At 37.2% G+C, this 20,106-nt stretch overlaps 1 protein-coding gene across 1 annotated transcript; it reads left to right on the forward strand.

The window, feature by feature from the left end:
* The first annotated feature begins 399 nt into the window (after positions 1-399).
* LOC110564020 (taste receptor type 2 member 129-like) lies at positions 400-1,341 on the forward strand. The gene has a single exon (XM_021661295.1). It carries the CDS (start codon positions 400-402, stop codon positions 1,339-1,341), a length of 942 nt encoding a protein of 313 aa, XP_021516970.1.
* Positions 1,342-20,106: the final 18,765 nt, after the last annotated feature.

Consider the following 20,106-nt stretch of genomic DNA (forward strand, 5'->3'; position numbering starts at 1 on the left):
TTAAGTTAATAGTCTTCAACTACAGTTTCCAGATGAAAATATTATTATGGCAGAATCAGGGTACCAATACAAACAACATGTATTTATTTTTATCTTGGAACGTAAAAGCTTAGTATTTTCTTTGGGATCCAGTAAAGAATACTCCACACCGTTTTGTCCTAAAGAATACATTCAGGATGAAGCTTGGTTGAAATGAATGGGAGAAAAAGTCACTCTGGCAGAAAAAAAATGATATGCTATGAGCCCAATATTTTCAAAGTTTGATATTTGCTGTTTTTTTTTTTTTTTTTCTGAATAGAGCATTCTTAACATCGAGTATACTGTGAAGGTCTAAGACTCGGATTCAGCTCTTCAAATTTTCTACAGTGACCTCAGAAATCGTAACTTTCTTTACAGACAATGAATGGCATCATACAGAGCATACTTTTATGTATTGTCGTTGTGGAAATCATAGTAGGATGCTTTGGAAATGGATTCATAGCCCTGGTGAACTGCATCCACTGGGTCAAGAAAAGAAAGATCTCAGCAGTGAATCAAATACTTACAGCCTTGGCTTTCTCCAGAATCTCCCATCTTTCGACTTTACTCACATTTTTATTTCTTTCTACACTGTACTCAGACTTGGTGCTAAGTACAATATTGGTAAAACTATTAAATTTTCACATTATTTTCAGCAGTCATTTCAGCATGTGGCTTGCTGCATGCCTTGGCCTTTTTTATTTTCTTAAAATAGCCAACTTTTCTAACTCTTTTTTTGTTTACTTAAAGATGAGAGTTAACCAGATGGTTTCAGGGACTTTGCTCATGTCTTTGGCCTTCTTGTTTCTAAACACTCTACTGATAAACTCATACATTGATGGCCAGATAGGTGGCCATAGAAGATATCCGCTGTACGGTTTCTCTTCAAATGACACTGCAGCATTTTACAGGGTTATTTTAATCATTAACTACTCTATTTTTACTTTCCCACCCTTCGTGATTTCCCAGTCCACTTTTCTCCTGCTCATTTTCTCCCTATGGAGACATCATAAGAGGATGCAGCAGTATACAGAAAGATGCAGAGATGCCCTTGCCAATGCCCACATCAAAGTCTTAAAACCCATGATCACCTACGTCCTTCTCTGTTCCATTTACTTTCTGGCTCATTTAATACAAAATTTGAAAACTGAGTTGTTGGAGAACATTTTTTACATTAGGTGCTGCCAGATTGCCACATTAGCTTTTCCTTCAGGACACTCGTGTGCCTTGATCTGGGGAGATACAAAGCTGAGACAAACCTCTCTTTTTGTGCTATGGTGGCTGACATGCAGGTTCAAAGATGTTCACCCCATGGGTCCCTAAGATACATTAGAGATCATCCTGCATGCTCTATAGAAAGCTCAGTTCATTAGAAATTCTTCCAGATTAAACCTTTTCCATTTCATATTGCTTTATCAATTTTTTATGTTATGCCTGGTATAAGTACTATGCAAATATTTCACAATGTTAGAGAAACATGATACTCATTTGTGATTTAAAATAATTAAGTTATAATATATAAGATATATCGTGTTTCTCCAACCAAGGACCATGTATAGATATAACCTAGAACCTCTGCTCGGATGTAGCCCGTGATAGCTCAGTAACCAAGTGGGTTTCCCTAGTAAAGGGAACAGGGACTATTTCTGACATGAACTCAATGGCGGGCTCTTTGACCTCCCCACCCCACAAGGGAGGAGCAGTTCTGCTAGGCCACAGAGGAGAACTTTGCAGCCAGTTCTGAAGATACCTGATAAAACAGGGTCAGATGAAAGGGGAGGTCCTCCCCTATCAGTGGACTTGGAAAGGGGCAGGGTGGAGATGAGGGAGGAAGGGTGGGAATGGGAGGGAATGAGGGAGGGATACAGCTGGGATAATAATAATAAAAAAAGATACATCGTACAAACAGATATCAGATGTCCTGAAATGAATTTTTATTTCAGGCTTAATAGATAAAGTTTTGGTAACTCCCAGGCATTATAATTATGAACTATAGCACTAGTTTCAAAACATAGCATTCTTACAACACTCTTATTGTTTTAGAAATATAAAATGATAGTGTAAATACACTATATTTTTACATATTGTTTCAGCCATGTACTCTAATTTTTTAATATTTAAATATGTCAAATAAGGTATAGCTTATGATGATTTTGTGAAATGCTGATTAAACTTTTATACTTTCCGATATGTTTTACCATTATGTATCTATATTATAACAGGATGAAACTGAACAGATTGTCAAAGCAAGAGATATTTACAATGTTTTATGAGTAGCCAACTCATAATCAAAATGAACTCTTTTAAAATTATTTATTTATTGTGTGTTTGAGAGGTGTGCAAATTTGAATGTCAAAACAGATAAACACACAGATAAAGAGGACAGCTGGCAGAAGTTGTTTCTCATTTTTATCATGTAGATTCTGAAGATAAAACATGAGTCATCAGATTTGGCAGCAAGAACTTTTACCCACTGAGCCAATTCAACAGCCCTAAAAAATGTCATTTCTACATGTTCTTATAATTTTATAAATAGAGGAAATTAAATGAATATGTAAAATATATTTAAAAGATTCAAGTGTTCTAAGATATGGGACAGAGGGGGACACACATGTCTTGTGTTAGATGATTAGTAAGATATAATTTTAGTTATTTTAGAATTAAAGAATTTAACAGGATATGCAAAAGCTATGAAATAAATGCTAACTCCTGTACTAGCTAGACTATAATAAGAGAGGCTGACATTTCTTTGCAGATAGCCATGGTCAAGACCTTGTGCGTGCTCGACAAACATCCTTCCACTGAGCTACCTCTCTAGCAGCTCACACTCCGCAGTCATACAGTTTGTGTGTTCACATCCATTTCGTGTGAAGAGGCCATTTTCCAAAAGTTTACAGATTTTACCCTATAGTATGTATAATAGCACATGTAAAGGCTTTTTCTGCCAAATTCAGATAAACATCTACGGGAGGAGCATGTTTCCAGACACACCTTAGAATTCGGTACAAAAAAACATGCAAAAGAATATGCAACTTTTGTGGCTATATTTAATATGATTTTTTCTATTGATGATTTGTGCATAATCAATGTATATACAGAAATCAGAATATTTGTGTCTTTTCTGTTGCGGATGTAAACATGTTTTTGTTTTAATTCCAGGTGTGGGAAATGGGGCCAATTCAGACTGTCAATAGCTGTAAAATATTTGCCTCATGCGGACTCTGATAGACGCTCTCTGTCAGGTACAGATAGTTTAGTTCTGAGTACACTGAGAGAGAATAAAGGCCAGAGCCTAAGAATGTTGAGGGGACACTGAGACAGCAGGCTGCTGGTGCTTCCCTCCTTTCTTGCCTGCTGCTTCTGGTTGCTGTTGATGCAGTTGGATGAGAAGAAATTAGAGATAATCCTGAAACAAAGATTTCCCCAAGAAAACCAACCACTCTAACCAGCTTAGGAGAATTATGACCCTTCTCCCCACTAACGTTCTTTCTCTCCCACCCAGGACTGGGCTGATGGAAGGGATTGAGGTGGAGAAGTGAGGAAGAGGTATAAGAAACCAAAATAAGATAGTATAGAAAGTCACACTGACACCTGGAGGGGATAGGAACTCCATGAAATACCTGGGCCCATGTGGGCCTGCAATACTCCAACTAAGGACCATGCATGGAGAGGACCTAGAACCCCTGTTCAAAGGAAGCCCATTGGCTGCTCAGTTTCCAAGTCGGTTTCCTAGTAAGGGGTACAAGGGCTGTCTCTGACATGAACTCAGTGGCTGGCTCTTTGATCACCTCCCCCTGAGGAGGGAGAAGCCTTACCAGGCCACAGAGGAAGACCATGCAGTCACTCCTGATGAGACCTGATATGCTAGGGTCAGATAGAAGGGGAGGAGGACCTCCCCTATCAGGGGAATAGGGAAAGGACATAGGGAGAGAAGGAGAGTGGGTGGGACTGGGAGGAGACAAGGGAGGGGACTGCAGTTGGGATGCAAAGTGAATAAATTGTAATAAATAAAATTAAACTTAAAAAAAAGAAAAAAGTAACACTAACAAGTGGTGCCCAAGTCGGGGGCTCTTTGTGTGGTACAGCCAGCTGGATCTGTAGCCTCTGGGTGGGAAGGCAGGTTCCCAGCTGCACTCTGACATCTCTCTCTCTCTCTCTCTCTCTCTCTCTCTCTCTCTCTCTCATATTTTTGTCTGGAGTAATCTGTAACCCCCAACATGGCAGAATTCTTTGTGTCTCCTTAAACATTTTTTTTCTAATGTAGCTTCATCAGAATCAGCCAACAAAATATTATCCATGTAATAATAAATGATACATTGAGGAAACTGTTTAAAAATTATTTCCTATGGTTGTCGCACAAAATATTGACATAAAGTTGGACTATTTAAGATTTCCTGTGGCAACACCCTCCAGTGCTCTCTCTGTATTGGGCCACTTTACAGAGACTAGGTAGGCCAGTCCTTTAAAATTTCTGCTTCACAGAAAAGCATCTAAGATATTCTGGGCCAGTAGGCTGAAGATGAATGCCCCAGTGATACAGAGAAACTTCTGATGAGCGTCCAGGCAGTTACCTGTCTCTGTCATTTCTTATATTCTGGAAGCTCTTTGCTCTATGCTTCCTATATACTTAGGTAATATTATTTCCTTCTCAGTCTCTGACGGGGTTGAAGACTAGATTCTCATAGTTTTACTAAAATTAAACTTAAGACAATGGTTTATGTCTAAAAAGATGTTTTAGGGTGCTAGATAGGTGTTTGTAGGTTAATAGATACAAACTATGATTAGAATGTGACTTAGGTACAGAACGTAGGGCTCTCCAGGCTAGGATGGGTACTGGAATACTTTTTCCAAGATTGCCGAAGACAAATGGACTGGACATTGTAAATGTAATTCTTACATGATAATTCTCATAATTCTTGTATATAGTTTATTAATCTTAGAGCAAAAGCCAATATTTTTTTAAACAGAAATGTTGTGGATGTAAACATGTTTTTGTTTTTATCCCAGGTGGAGGATATGGGAATAATTCAGATTGACCACAGCAGCAAAGTATTTGTCTCATGCCAGCCCTGAGAGGGGCTCTTAGCCAGCTGCAGATGGTTTAACTCTGAGGACTCTGAACAGGAAATAAATGCCAGAGCCCAGAGAGTGTCGGGCTCCAAGAAAGCAGAAGGCTGTTTCCTTCCTGCTGCTCCTGTTTGCTTTTGATGCAGAGTGATAAGAAGCTGGTGATATCCTGAAAAGAAGATGACTGGATAGGTCCCAAGGAACCTGACAACCCTAACCAGAAGAAAGTAGCTAAGGAAAACTATGAACCCTCTCCCCACTAACCTTTCTTTCCTACCTGGTTTTCAGGTGTTGGAAAGGAATGGGATGGAGTAGGGAGAAAAAGGCATTAAGAAATGCAAATAAAATAGAATTTAAAAAAGTATGTCAACCAGCCCCTATGTCAGGCTTAAAATAATGACAAATGCCATTGGGGAGTCAGCAGGGTGCGGAGAAATGAATATACTGTTTCAGGATATAAGCAAAAGTTTTACTACCTCTTTTTCTCCCACTTTACTCTCAGATTGTGTTTCGTTTTTGTTATTGCTTCTAAGTCCATTTTTCGGTCTTGAGCAGTTTTATTCATTTCCTTCTCCTGTTTGATTGTAGTTTCCTGTATTCCTTTAATTTCTTTGAAGGATTTGTTCAATTCTTTCACCTGTTTGATTGTATTTTCTTGTGCTACTTTGAGACCTTTATTTTCCTCCCTTAAGGTCTCTACCATTTTCATAACCTCAGCTTTAAAACCTTTTTCTTGTGATTTAGGTGTGATAATATGTCCAGAGCTTGTTGTAGTAGGACTGCTATTTTCCGGTGGTGTTATATGGCCCTGAGTTTTGTTGCTTGCGTTCTTAGGCTGGCCTCTAGCCATCTGGTTGACCCTGCTGTTCGCCAGTTTGGTGCTCCCTCTGCTGAGCTTGGGGAAAATGGGGCTTGGATCCTGAGTCTCACCTCCACTGGGTTTGCTGTCTCTGCTGGGCTCACTGTTTGTGACCCAGTGGGATAGGTAGATGGAGAGCAGGCAGAAAGATCTCCAAGTTGAAAACTGCTCCAGCACCCCACAGGCCTCCTCTGGTGTGGGACAATGGGGTTTGGGGCCAGTGCCCAGCTAACCTCTGCTGCGCTTGGTATCTGTGGCCCAGGTGGGCCAGGCAGATGGGGAACAGAAGGAAAAGTCTCCAAGCCAAAAGCTGGGCCAGAGCCACACAGGCCTCCTCAAGATGGACAAAATTCGGCTTGAGTCCTGCACCCAGCTTACTTCCACTGGACTTGCTGTCTGTGACTCAGGTGGGCCTGGAAGAGAGAGAGCAGCCAGAAAGATCTCCAAGTGAAAAGCTGGTCCAGAGCCACACCGGCATCCTTGGGATGGGGTACAACAAGGATTGGGTCCTGTACCCTGTTCACCTCTGCTGGGCTTGACATCTGTGAGCCAGATGGGCCAGTAGATGGGGAGCAGGGGGAAAGATCTCCAAGCTGAAAGCTGATCTGATGCCACCAAGTAATAATTACAATAGACATAATTTATGAGTATTTTATTGAATAAAGTGAGCTTCTGTTTAATAGTTTGAACAACAAATACCCATAGAGTAAATTTGGCCTATGTAAATAGCCACAAAGGAAAGGATCAACACTGGAGTTTGTCTCATAGTTCTTTGATAATTTGTATTCCTAACTTTGTTTCCATAGTGAAATAACTTTTCTTGACTTTTTTCACTTATCACTCTGGTGCAAACATATATTTATGAAATTTTTACATTCTTCATTTCAAATTATTGCACTGTTTTGCTAAAATGTATAATGTCTCACAGAACTATGATTAATAAGCACGTGCTAAGTTAAAATAAGTGTGTTTTGTTTTCATAATGATTATATAAATTCATTTTGGCTTATAAATTAGGTTGACTTATTTCTTGTACTATCTTAGACTGTCATACTTCTTCCTTCTACCAATAACTCTTATTGTCTGACTTGCCTTGTTTTACTGAAATGCAGTTTTGTCTTATCTCCTTTATTTATTAGATAAGAAGCACACTTATTAATGTGCATAACAATCTCTGAGTTATATCGATGTCTCATTTCATGAAATAAAATGCCTTAACATGATCTGTAATGCATCTGAGTAACTCACACCTTTCATTGGAAGTTGTATCTTTCCTTCTACAAACAAACTGTATTAAAGAAAAACACATTGTTTTTTACTTTATTTAAAACACATAAAAAAAGACATTGTTTTTTACTTTATTTAAAATACATAAAAATATACGTTGTTTTTTTACTTTATTTAAAATATTGGGAAAATATTTTATGTAGAGTCTTAGGAGAAACTATTATAAAATATCAACCCTTCTAAACTTTTTCAGAGATTTTTCTATTATGTGAATGAGTATTTTGCCTGCCTGTATGTATGTATACCATGCACATGCCTGGAGCCCTAAGAAGTCCTAACAGATGGGTCAGAACCCCTGGGACTGGAGCAACAAATGGTTCTGCACAATCATGTGGCTGCTGCAAATTACATTCCAGCATTATTTTCAGAAGAAGTTAACAGTGTAAGATTCTTGTGAAATACATGTGGCTTTACAATTCAGAAGAGAATGTCCTATTACCTTTTATATAACTATTCCCAATCTTTCTGATTATTTTCATAAATGAATCAAACACCAACACACATACACGCATCTTAATTAGCATAGTTAAAATATTTTGTGGGGATAGCTTTAGACATTACTCAAATATCAGCCTTTTGGAAAAATGGCAGGAGGTATAATGAGAAGCAAAGACAGCCCACTTAGTTTCTTCTAGAAGGAACACAATGTCCCTGTTATTGATCTTTAAATGTGAAGGCTTACATCCCACATTTTGTAGGGAGAGAAAGTCATGGTTTGAAAATTAACCATCTTCAGAACGAACATAATACTGTGGAGCTAGTAGCTAGAATGGAGGCGAAATGTGTGACATTGACTGGACACAACAAATTTGTATTTTTCCACCTCTAAAATGCACTTGATCACAGTTTCATAACAATATCTTAACTTCTTCAAATAAAAACAGCTCTGGAGAGGGGCAAAGCAATGAATTCAACACAGTCAGTACAGTTCACCAGTGCTGTGACGATATTAGAAAAAATTTCCAAGAAAAAAAAAAAAAAAACAAAACACAAAATCTCCAATGTCTTATTTTGGATGAAAAGATGCTTGCTAATAAACTCAAGTATTGGAGGAATGTGTGTATGTGTGTGTGTGTGGTCTCCATGAGCTTTTTTTTTTTTTTTGCATTGTTGTTTCAGGATCCTTTTATTGCCTTTGAACAGCAGAAAGCAGGAAAGCACATAATAGATTGCAGACAGCTTGCATGCAACACACTGTCAAATGTCTCACAAGTCCCTTTCACAGACAGCATGCCCTGTTTACCATAGGCTGCAATATTCCACAGCAGGTGCTAGAGGAAAAATTTCATTTCTCATTTGCTAGCTTGCAAATGAAAAGGTATTATTTTTCATAGTTTGTTTTCTCAGTTTTAACCTTGCCTGACATCTGCTTCATTTGGGCTGTTGGAATATAGGTGTGAGCTAATACTTAAAATTGAAAGGATGGAACAAGAAGAAAATATCTAAATTACGAGGTGAAAGCTAGTTTTCTGCAGTTGGTTTGAATGGTTTATTACCAAGGAATAATATGTTAGAAGTTATTTTATTAATGCAGAGTATTAAAGGAAAGGATCAGTAGAATTTCCCTAATAAAATCTTCCCTCTTTTTCCTACAAACTCCCAGAAAAATCAATCTTCTATAATACAGATAATAAGCACAAATAACACCTCTGCATCCTTCAATCTTGCACACTTTGAGTTATTAAAAGTTTTAAGGAAATAAAAACATAAAATTCTATCCCACACATTCCAAAGTGATCCCTCCTTTTCATGCTCAAAATTATTAGCCCATAATTCTCAAGTGTATCACTCATGCTAACAGTAATAGCACACACTTCTTCAGTGGTTAATTAAGGTTTAACTCTGTATTATCGATGAAGAATTTTAGGAATACTCTTAAAATCTATTAGTTTTTAGTTAAAATTGTGTTGGTTATGTTGGAAATAAATTCCTTCTCTATAAGAAGAAACCATCTAAATAAATTATACCATTTTAAATTTAATTTTGCTTTGGGTGTGTTGTGTACCTGAGTGTATGTATGTGTAATGAATACATTTGGGAGAACTGGATATCAGGAGAGTAGTTGGATGCTCAGGAATTATGTACACAGAAGGTTGTGAGCCATAGCATGGGTACTGGGAACTAAAACCACAAACCGGTCCTTTGCAAGTCAACAAGTGCTCTTAATTCCTGAACCATCTCTCCAGCCCTGATTCATGATACAGAAGATATATTCTTATGCCATGTTTAAATTTTTATTAGTAAGAAATGATTTTGTCATTATAGTTTCAAATGCCATGTTCTAAATTGTTTTGACTGAATAATGACTTAAATTTTATTTGAAAATATTGCTTGGCTTCCATTTGCTTATCACAACGCCTGTATCTTCAAGGAGTTCACCAGTGCTAAGAGCCCATTTCCTAAGTTTCCAGTTATTAATTCCATGGTTAAAATTATTGCAAAAGTGTTCTGGAAGATAACAAATATTGTCTTCAAACAATGCTCAATTTTTTTTACATCAGTTCTGAATATTTACTGACACAATCATTTGAAATACTATTTTTATTCACTAACTTGTAGATCTTTTATTTAAGGAACCTATAATAAAATATCTTTAGTCATATTGAATATAATTTAAATGTCAAATACTATATCCTCTCTTGGGCTATAAATTAATATTTTCACAAGTTTTCTTGCTTTAACATAACTCTTTGACATGCTCTTAATATTTTAGAAGTAAAAATTTCAGAGAGATATATTATAGTGTATATTATATTACACATTATATATTATATATTATATAACATAATCAAATAAACAAACATACACAAAACATTAGTTTAGTTAAGTCAAATATATAAAAGTAAACAACTAAGTTTTGTTTGAGTCTTGAGCATTATAGTTTTTTCAGCTTGCTCCACACAGACATAAGTTAATATAACTTTTAGAAGACTACGTTGCTTTTTAAATTTATTCTTCTCCATCACAAAACTTCTATGTGATACTAAGACAACCATATTTCTGTTGTTGACTAATGAATTTGAATGTACTGTTTAGAATAATTCTATTTAATGAGGCAGAGCACTGTGGCACATGCCTTTAATCTTAGCACTCTAGAAGCATAGGCAAGCCATTTAGACCTACAGAGTGAGACCAGAACAACACAGAAAAGATTTAATAAAGACATTATCATTACCATAGTTCATTGTCTAATATCTTGATAGGCACTGGACATAGTTCATAGATAAACATGTAATAAGCCAAATACAAAGGAAGTATTAAGAACTTGTTATAATCTTTGAGATACATAAAAAAATACTTATCACCATCTCTATGAAGCTGCTTTTTTCACAATTAATATCCTCTATGCTATTTTTTCTGTTTTTTATTTTAATTTTTTTAATATTAATTACAGTTTATTTACTTTGTATCCCAGCTGTAGCCCTCTCCCTCATTTCCTCCCAATCACACCCTCCCTCCCTCATCTCCTCCCATGCCCCTCTCCAAGTCTACTGTTAGGGGAGGTCCTCCTCCCCTTACATTTGACCCTAGCCTATGTGGTCTCATCAGGACTGGCTGCATTGTCTTCCTCTGTGGCCTAGTAAGGCTGCTCCCCCCTCCGGGGGAGGTGATCAAAGAGCCAGCCACTGAGTTCATGTCAGAGAAAGTCCCTGTTCCCATTACTAGGAATACTGAGCTGCCATGGGCTACATCTGTGCAGGGGTTCTAGGTTATCTCCATGAATGGTCCTTGGTTGGAATATCAGTCTCAGAAAAGACTCTGGGACCAGATTTCTTAGCTCTGTTGCTCTCCTTGTGGAGCTCCTGTCCCCTCCAGGTCTTTTTATCTCCCCCTTCTTTCATAAGATTCCCTGCACACTGCCCAAAGTTTGGTTATCAGCCTCAGCATCTGCTTTGATACACTGCTGGGGAGTTATGGAGACTGAAAAAGTCACCCTCTAACTAGACAGGATTCCTAGTGGAGAGAGGTGAAACATGAACCCACCCGCAAAAAAATTAGACCCAAAATTTATTCTGCCTACAAAATGTGCAGGGATAAATATAAAGCAGAGATGGAGGGAACATCTAACCAAACCCTAGCCTATCCTGAAACGCACCCCACTGGAGAGAGCCAACCCCTGACACTAACAATGACGCTCTGCTATGCTTGCAGATGGGTGCCTAGCATAGCTGTCTTCTGAGAGGTTCCTCCCAGCAAAGGATAAAATGGATACTGAGACTCACAGCCAAACATTGGGCGGAGCACAGGGAGCCTTGTGGAAGAGTTGGAGAAAGAACAGAAAGACCCAGAGTAGACAAGAGATTCACAAAAAGACCAACAGAGCCAACTAACCTGAGTCAAGAAGGGTCTGTAGAGACTAAAGTATATGGTCAGACTTCTATTCAGACCCTTTGAAGTGGGATGGGCAGAGCTGGCCACAAAATTATATTCTCTGGCACACACGCAGTGAAAATCTGAAGCTTGCCAATTTTCAAGTGAGCTTGAAAGAGGGTTAGCCTCTACTTTGCCCAACCAGTAATACTCAGTGAGAATGTGACCTGGTAAAACATAGAGACAGTTGTATTTAACTATGCTGTGCCTCAATCTTATTGCTTAAAGCTACTGTGTTGGAGGGGTGGTTTATTTTAAAGTCATAAGTAATAAATACATCAGAAAAGGGACCTCATAATGAGTGCTTATCAATAAACATCAAATAATAGATTCAAAAATAATAAACAAAAAGATTGATAGTATTTTTTAAAGGAACTTTATGTAAGTAATTTGGTTACAGCCTTGGCAGTCTCTGCAAGACCCTGTAATGTAGAAAGATCTACCTGAGCAATGTGATTAGTAAAAAAAGAATATAGGGAACTAATCTCTTGTCATGAGCTAGGTCCCAAGGGTTAGAGAAATATACTGAGTGTGCTTCTTTCTGCGGATCAGAGTGACACTGTAGTCCCGAAGAAGTAAGAACAAAATTTGGACAGCTGACTTAAGATATAGCCACCCCAGTCATTCTCATAACCTCATATGCCTCTAAAAAGGCAGGGAAAGAATTTCCATTTAGCTTTCTAAAATTAGAGATCAATTTCTAATACATAAAATTATCTGACTTGCTCTATATATTTAGTTCCCTGTGTTATGCCAGGCTCACGAGACCCTCAGAGACCACCAGGAGACTACTCGATGCAAAACCTGAAGCTTATTCTTACCTTCTAACTAGAAGGAAAACCAGAAGAACCACTTGGTAGTGGTAGCATATGTCTCTAATCCCAGCACTTGGGAGGCAGAGGCAGCAGGATCTCTGAGTTCAATGCCAACAGAGCGAGTTCCATGACTGCTAGAGTGACACAGAGAAAAACTGTCTAGACAAACCAAACAAAAAAGTTTAAAAAAAAAAACTCCATATAGCAAAGAAATTATTCCTCTTATGTTAGGCATCTTCTTTGCATCGCAAATCAATACAAATCATAGTGGATTTTCACTATCAACCGGAAACACAGGTATCTTTTGCTGTTTCTGTGAATTAGGTTTTCCTCCTCTGAGAGCTTCAAGAGCTGGAAAAGCAAAAAGATCCTTAAACCAGCTCTATATTCTATACTTTTCTTTGAGATTGTAACTCAGAGCTCTAGAAACAGATGTGTAAAGAAAACAAGGTCTCTAACCTAGCCTTACATTCTTCTCAGTTTAAGTTCCATGACATAGAGATAATATTGCACCAAATTTAAAGAATTTAATTGGATCTTATTTGCAAATCAGGTTTTGAAGGACTCCTTGGTCTGCAAAATGAAATGTGAATTCTAATACTCTTAGGGTAGATGTTAGCCTTATAGACAAAATACAGTTAAGAAAAGCAGGAGTTCATAAATAAAAATGAAAAAAAAAACTAAGAGACAATGATCATTTCAAATAAATTTTTTCAAAAGTAAAAGTTTGAGGAAATTTTTCCTTTAAAGTAAAAAAGTGGGAAAAGTAAGATCTGGAGAGGACAGGAACTCCACAAGGAGAGCAACAGAACCAAAAAAAATTTGAGCACAGGGGTCTTTCCTGAGACTGATACTCCAACAAAGGACTATGCATAGAGATAACCTAAGACCCCTGCACAGATGTAGCCCATGGCAGTTCAGTGTCCAAGTGGGTTCCATAGTAATAGGAACAGGGACTGTCTCTGACATGAACTGATTGGCCTGCTCTTCAATCACCTCCCCCTAAGGTGGAAGCAGCATTATCAGGCCACAGAAGAAGACACTGCAGCCACTCCTGATGATACTTAATTGACTAGGGTCAGAAGGAAGGAAAAGAAGACCTCCGTTATCAGTGGACTTGGGGAGAGGCATGCATGCAGAGGGGGGAGGAAGGGAGGGATTGGGACAAAAGGAGGGAGGGAACCACAGGGGGGTTACAAAGTAAATAAAGTATAATTAATAAAGAATTTTTAAAAAATAAAGTCATATTTACTAAAACTGACTTTTGGGGGATTTCTGATGTATTGTTTGTCTGTATCTCACTTTTTCTATCTCCTCCTCCTCCTCTTCTTCCTCTTCATTATCCTCCTCTTCCATCCCCTTCCAGTCTCTTCCTACCACTCTCCTGCTCATTTTCACAACTCTGTTTGGTTATCATGATGTAGAATTACAGCATGAGTAACTCCTTTAAACTGGTCTGTTGAGTCTAGTGTAAGAGCTCAGTCCAAACCTGGGGCAAAATAGCATTCTGTTGTATTGCTGTCTCCATTAGTTTGATAGTGCCCCTCTTAGACGGATGAGAGAAACTGAAGATACCAGAAATTTACAAGGTTCTGGATGATGCTGGAATGCAAAAGTCTCAGGTCTTCTCTCCAGGGTTTTTAAACAACAACGACCACTGGGGAAAGGAGAGTTTCATACTTCTGTACTCCCCGCAAGTCGTGCCTCTTTTCTTTGTCCTGACTGGTGCTGGAATAGGCTCCTTATTGATGCAATGGCCTTGAGACACCCATATATATCCCTGTTACACCTCACCATCACTAAAATAAACTCATTGGGTCACTAAGTGGGGTGTGAGTGAAATCATTTCCTCGGTTTGTCGTTATTGTTTTATCTGGACTGAATGTCTCCCCTGGAATACATCACATTACATCCTTCTATAAATGTTATTTACTAATAACAAACTAACTGTAAAAATAAATTTTCATGGTAGGTGGATTATACTCTACCTACTTATGTGTGATGAGTCAAACTATAAATTTCAGAAATGAAAAATTTTGTTCATCTTCAAAATTACATCTTCACCTAAATCCATTATTTTTTGACAATAACGTCACTATTCTTTTTCTGTCATTTTTATTTCATAGATGAGTACAAAAATAATCACAGCCAACTTATGTTATATGAAAACATAAATGGGGTAAAGGGGAAAATACAAAATGTAGTTAAAATTTTGTAATTTCCTTAATTCATAGTAACTTCCAAATGGCTCTCACAGAACCATCTCCACAAGAGATATTTTCTATGCATTCTGGATCAAATGCAAAAACCCTCTCCACAAAAGATCTCACAGTTGATGGAGACTGTAAATGAGGAACTTTCAACCGTTTTTAGAAAGCCAAGCAGAGAGTGTAACAGGGAATGGAGACCCTGATCTTGAACTCTGTCCTTAATTCCTTTCAGGCCAATAGTTTGCAGGTGTTAGCAAAACATCATTGCATAAGATATGAAAATATGAACTATATATAGTCTTATAGCCCGATAAACTAATCTTGGGAACTGTATTTTAACATTCCATTTTACCTTGATGTTGCCAAGTGTTTCATTTACTGTTTAGCATTAACCTAATGTCGTAAATGAATATGCAAAATTAATTAATATACTATCCCACAGAAATAATTATTGTTATGAATTAATATTGCTTTTGTTTAGAGACAGGGTCTGTCTAAATAGCTTTGGTTGGCATGGTAGTCACTGTCCAGCTAAGCTGGTCTTGAACTTGTAGTTACCTTTATCTCTGCCTTTGAAACATTGGGATACAAGTATGTGCTATCACACCTGTTGAAGATATTGCAAAATTCTTATTTGGCTTACTTGAGCAAATACACTTACATCTGCATGTTTTATGTGAGGATAAAATTACTCTATTAATAGTAAACCAAGATAAGAAGTTTTGAAATTTTAGGGTAAGAATACCAAACCTTATAAGAGAGGAAAAAAAAGTGCCAGACAAAAAAAGAGAACACAAACCCCATCTTCAAAGCAAATCATCAGATCTGCTTTGTCTGTTCAGAAAATAATTACTATTGGATAAAATTTTAACTTTGTTTTTTTATATAAAAATATATTCTAACAGCATTTTCATAGTGTCTCTTTACACAATAAAGCCCTAATATGTATGTTAATAGCTAACATTGCAACTTGCAAAAATTATCATGTTTAATCCTAGGAATGGTAACAAACGTTTGATGATTAAAGAAATAGAAGGCAAGAGAGAGATTTATGCAAGAACTCACATCTGGAGAGAAAAAAAACTTGAAACATTAGCACAAGTTGCAATCAAACCAGCTTTATCATGGTCATGAGTCATCATGTCCATGACCTGTAAGAACTGGATTCACATCAGTCTGTATATATCAGAATTTGTTAATGCTTCAGAACCTTGGATTACATTTGCATATAATCAATGAATATATATCCTCCCATATAGCTTAAATTAATTCAGGATATTTTTAACACCTATTACAATAGGATGTTATGCAAATATTCATTATACTTTACTTTATAAAAATATTGCAACAAAAAATATTGAAGTGGAAGTTTCTGGTTTCTCTGAAGATTCCGTTGTGTCATGTGATGTTTTGCCAGAAGCTGTCTTGTGAGAGGGCATATGATGTTTTGATACAAGCTGTCTCTTGCAAGGGTTGTGATTTTGGCCAGCTGAAAACATCTGTAGGAAAACTCTGAAGAGAGATGCATAGAAGCCCACTGGCAGTGAGACAACGATTTTGCATTACTACTCTTTGTAAGAAGCACATCGCTTTGTTGGTTTTCATTTTTCTACACTCCAGAGCAGAGAACTTCTTTTGACAATCTGACTGAGCTTTGCTGCTTTTGCTGACTCCTTCCAATTCATTGGAGCCTTGCTGAATCATGTTGATCTGTGTTGCTGTTTGGTGTTGGCATTCAGCCTAGACTGCTAGTATCCAGACAATGAAGAGTGGACTTGCCCCAAGGAACTACACCTAAAAGAGTCCACACATCCCTTATCTAATAACCTTCTTCCTGCACCTCTGGTCAGTTGGTTGGAAGGGAAGCAGAAGCATTTTTTTTAAGTCTAAGCCTTAAAAAATTGTAGTGTTCAATAGGGACAAAATTATTTTTTTCTTATTAGCTTCAGTCTGAAATTAGTTGAACCAAGAGGCAAAGAGACCATAGATACAGATGCTCAGAGCCAAGTCACTACAATTACAGAAGGAACTAATGACAGAGACCCCTCTCCCTTTCTCTCCTTTTGAGGTTAAAAAAAAATCAAAGGATTCTATGTAAAATTTAAAAATGAAGAAAGGCAAATATAGTGAATGCTAGAAATACATACTCTATGCTGAAAAACAAAATTTACAAAAGCACTTTTTTAAACTGAAAAATGATCAGATCAATGAAAAAAATTTTAGCACTTATACAGGCTGCATGGCAAATTCTCTATACCAGGCTGCCAGTGTTTGCTGTAAGTCCTTAAATGGACTTACACAATTATCTCTTGCAAGTCATCTTTCTGTGAACAGCTTTCCTCACTCTGAGGAGTTGGCTTTCTCCAATGTTTTGTACCTTTGATTTCAGTCCATTTCTGGCAGGTCAGGTTTTTGAACCATAGAAATGTGGTCTTAACAAGAGCTTCTTAGCCTCCAGTTGGTGTGCAAGTACACTTTGAGGTGGGTAGAATTCTTGTTTGTGTCACAGCTTAGGTGTACAAGCTGTTCTTTATCTCTGCTGTCCCAAGGAATATATTTACAAAACACTACCACAGCTGTGGCTCAGGAAACATCTCAGAAAAGGAAACAGAAAAACTGTTAGAGACAGAACAGAGAGTTGGCTGTGAGATTGTGTCACCTGGTAATGGCAGAATCTATAGCCCTAAGCCCCACCAACATGATTGATCAAACATAAGCTTCATAAGAACAACACCAATGGACCTGCCAAAATAAATGAGGAAAAGACTATGAGGCCTCAATCCTACACAAATAACTACAGGCAACAGAGGACAGCTGGAAGCAGAAGAGGTAGTCTTTCTCAGAGAACAGCATATCAAATGGTTGTCCAGTGACAAATGGTCAGCCTTATAATCGTACATATGAGTAACACTGTATGGACTGGGTATGTTATACTTAGGAATGTACATGTATATACACACACAAGAGAGCAACAGTCATATTATGCTCAGAAGACAGCACTACAGAGCACTTTTCCATAGTCTACAGTTTGCAGTCTTTCTGCCTTTTCTTCAGGGATGTTCCCTAGGCATCCATATGGAAGGTTCAGTAAAGATGTCCCATTGAAGGGTGACTCTCCTATTATTAGCACCTCAACCATTTATTTATCTCTCCATTAAATGCTGCCCATTGTAAAAGGGTATTATTCTGATGAAGGTTGAGAATAATCCAGGTTTATAGATATAAATGTAAGTACTCAAAAGGCAATTTGACATCGTGATAATTTTTCAAATTAATAATAATAGGTTCTATCTTAGAACTATGACCTCGCAAGACAGATTCTTTTTTTTTTTTAACCAAGATTACAATACTAGGCACTAAACTCCATCCAGTGGAGCAGAAATTTACATTAATGGTCTTACTAAGAGGTTAATATACCCATGCTGACAATTCCTGATGGAAAAGAAAAGATTATTAAATATAATTAGGTCTGTTGATATATACTTATAATGTCATCACTTGAGAGCCTGAAGCAAACAGATTTAGGAGGATAGCTGGACAACACAGTGAGATTTATGTTATGTGGACTACAAATTAAAACTCTGTGTCAAAAAATTTAACTGTCGATATTCATTATAAAGAAACTTATATAATCATAATTCAATATTGGCATAGTGAAACCAGGAAAAATATAAAGGGCTGTATATCATAGCCAAAATGGACTTATTCCAACATTGAAAGTTCAATTTAGTATAAGAATATTATTTAAGATTTGAAATAACTTAGGAATATCAAGAAAAAAATTAAAATTGGTAAACCTTTAATTCACAAAAGGTTCCACTAACAAATCTACAGAAAATATCTTATTTTGAAATGAGAAATTTCATTCCTAATGAGAGGTAATATTATATTCATTTCCTGTAGGACAGTAGTATAGAAATATTACTAAATATTTTTAAATTTTTAATTTTAAAATATAATTACATTGTTTCTCCCTTCTCATTCTTTTCTCCAACCACTATCATACCCTTTGCTCATTTTCACATCTTAATCTTTAATTGTTATTTTTACAAACACACTCGCATATATACTCAAAGTATACTGATATGTCTACTGATATTTCATTGACTTGTTCATTAGTGCAAGTCAATTACCCTCTGTGCACAATTAGCACACAATATTATAAGGAATATGCCAGAATTTACCAGAGGGTTAAGTAAATCCTAAGTGAATAAGTGTGGGAAAAACAAAACATTGATCATACATCTTCAATCCAAGGAAACAAAATTGTTGTAAACACTCTAACTTTTATACAATAACATTCATACCCTATACTTCTTCATTGTCCTTCAGATACTGAGAAAGGTTCCTATGTTTTCCCTCTGGAACTGATTGTGCTTCCGTGTGTATAAGAAACCACTTTAATTTGCACTAGTTTTCCCTCCTGAAATTTTCTTTTCTACAATCTTTCCAGAACCGTGAACAATGGTGTTTGTGCAAAGCCAGTGCTGTCCCTTAAGTGACCTATGCACGCAGAATCTGAGTGTCAGTAAGCTCCAAAGATCACAACTAAATATTTTTCCTTATATTTTATCTTGCTTGAGCAAATATAAAATTATCATGAGAACTTTGGGTTGGGAAGAAAGATGGAAAGGGGATCCTGGGGGGTGGGGAGGGGCTGGGCGAGAAGGAAGTGAGTGGGAGGTGAGCAGAGATCTGCAGGAGAGGTCTTGGAACCATGAGGAGAGATAAATCAATCGTACCTAAGATATGACTGAAAGCAAGTGTAATGTTGGAATTCTGAATGGGAGGAAACTACGCCGGCTTGGAGGTTTAGGATGGAGTAACTATTGCGCAGCAGCATTGTGCTCCAGGTTAGTTAAGTAAATCCTAGTCTCTGCATGGTGGTTTGGGTATACAGCTGGTTTAGGAATAACTGCTGTTAACTCCAGATAAATTAATAATAAATATTAATATCCAAATACAGTCCCCTTAATGAGCTACTTACTTACAAACCTAAAAGGTTTCACAGTTTGGACAGAGTTCTACTGCTGAGCCAGCTTGCTTTCTGCTTTTTACTTCAGAAATCATCCTTGTCCTTCAGGTGAGGCAACCTAAATTTAGGTGGACCACATCTGAAACTCCCTCTCCCCAAATATAGTGAGACCAAATAAAACAAACAAAAAAAAGGTTTTAGAAAAGTAGAAAGAAAAAATACATGTAGCAGTCTCAAGATGGAAAGAATAGAAAGAACAATGAAACCAGCACCTGGAGTCTGTGTCTGTTAAGAATTTCAGTGAGGTCGGAATAAGCAAGGTGTATACTGCTCTGCTAGTGAGCCTAGGATGTAGACAGTTCTCTATCTGCTCTGAGCAGTCAAAAAAAAAACAAAAAACAAAAAACCTCAAATAATGAATAATATTCCATTACTGTTGTAAGTGATTATCAGTTGAAATCTGTTGTCGTTGGCTATGAGTCTCAGCATCTGTTTTGATCCCCT

The sequence above is a fragment of the Meriones unguiculatus genome, chromosome 5 (genome assembly GCF_030254825.1).
Source record: "Meriones unguiculatus strain TT.TT164.6M chromosome 5, Bangor_MerUng_6.1, whole genome shotgun sequence".
NCBI classification, from domain to species: Eukaryota; Metazoa; Chordata; class Mammalia; order Rodentia; family Muridae; genus Meriones; species Meriones unguiculatus.

Excerpts from the sequence above, each read along its gene's own strand:
- LOC110564020 (XM_021661295.1), top strand. The coding sequence starts at position 400 with ATGAATGGCATCATACAGAGCATACTTTTATGTATTGTCGTTGTGGAA.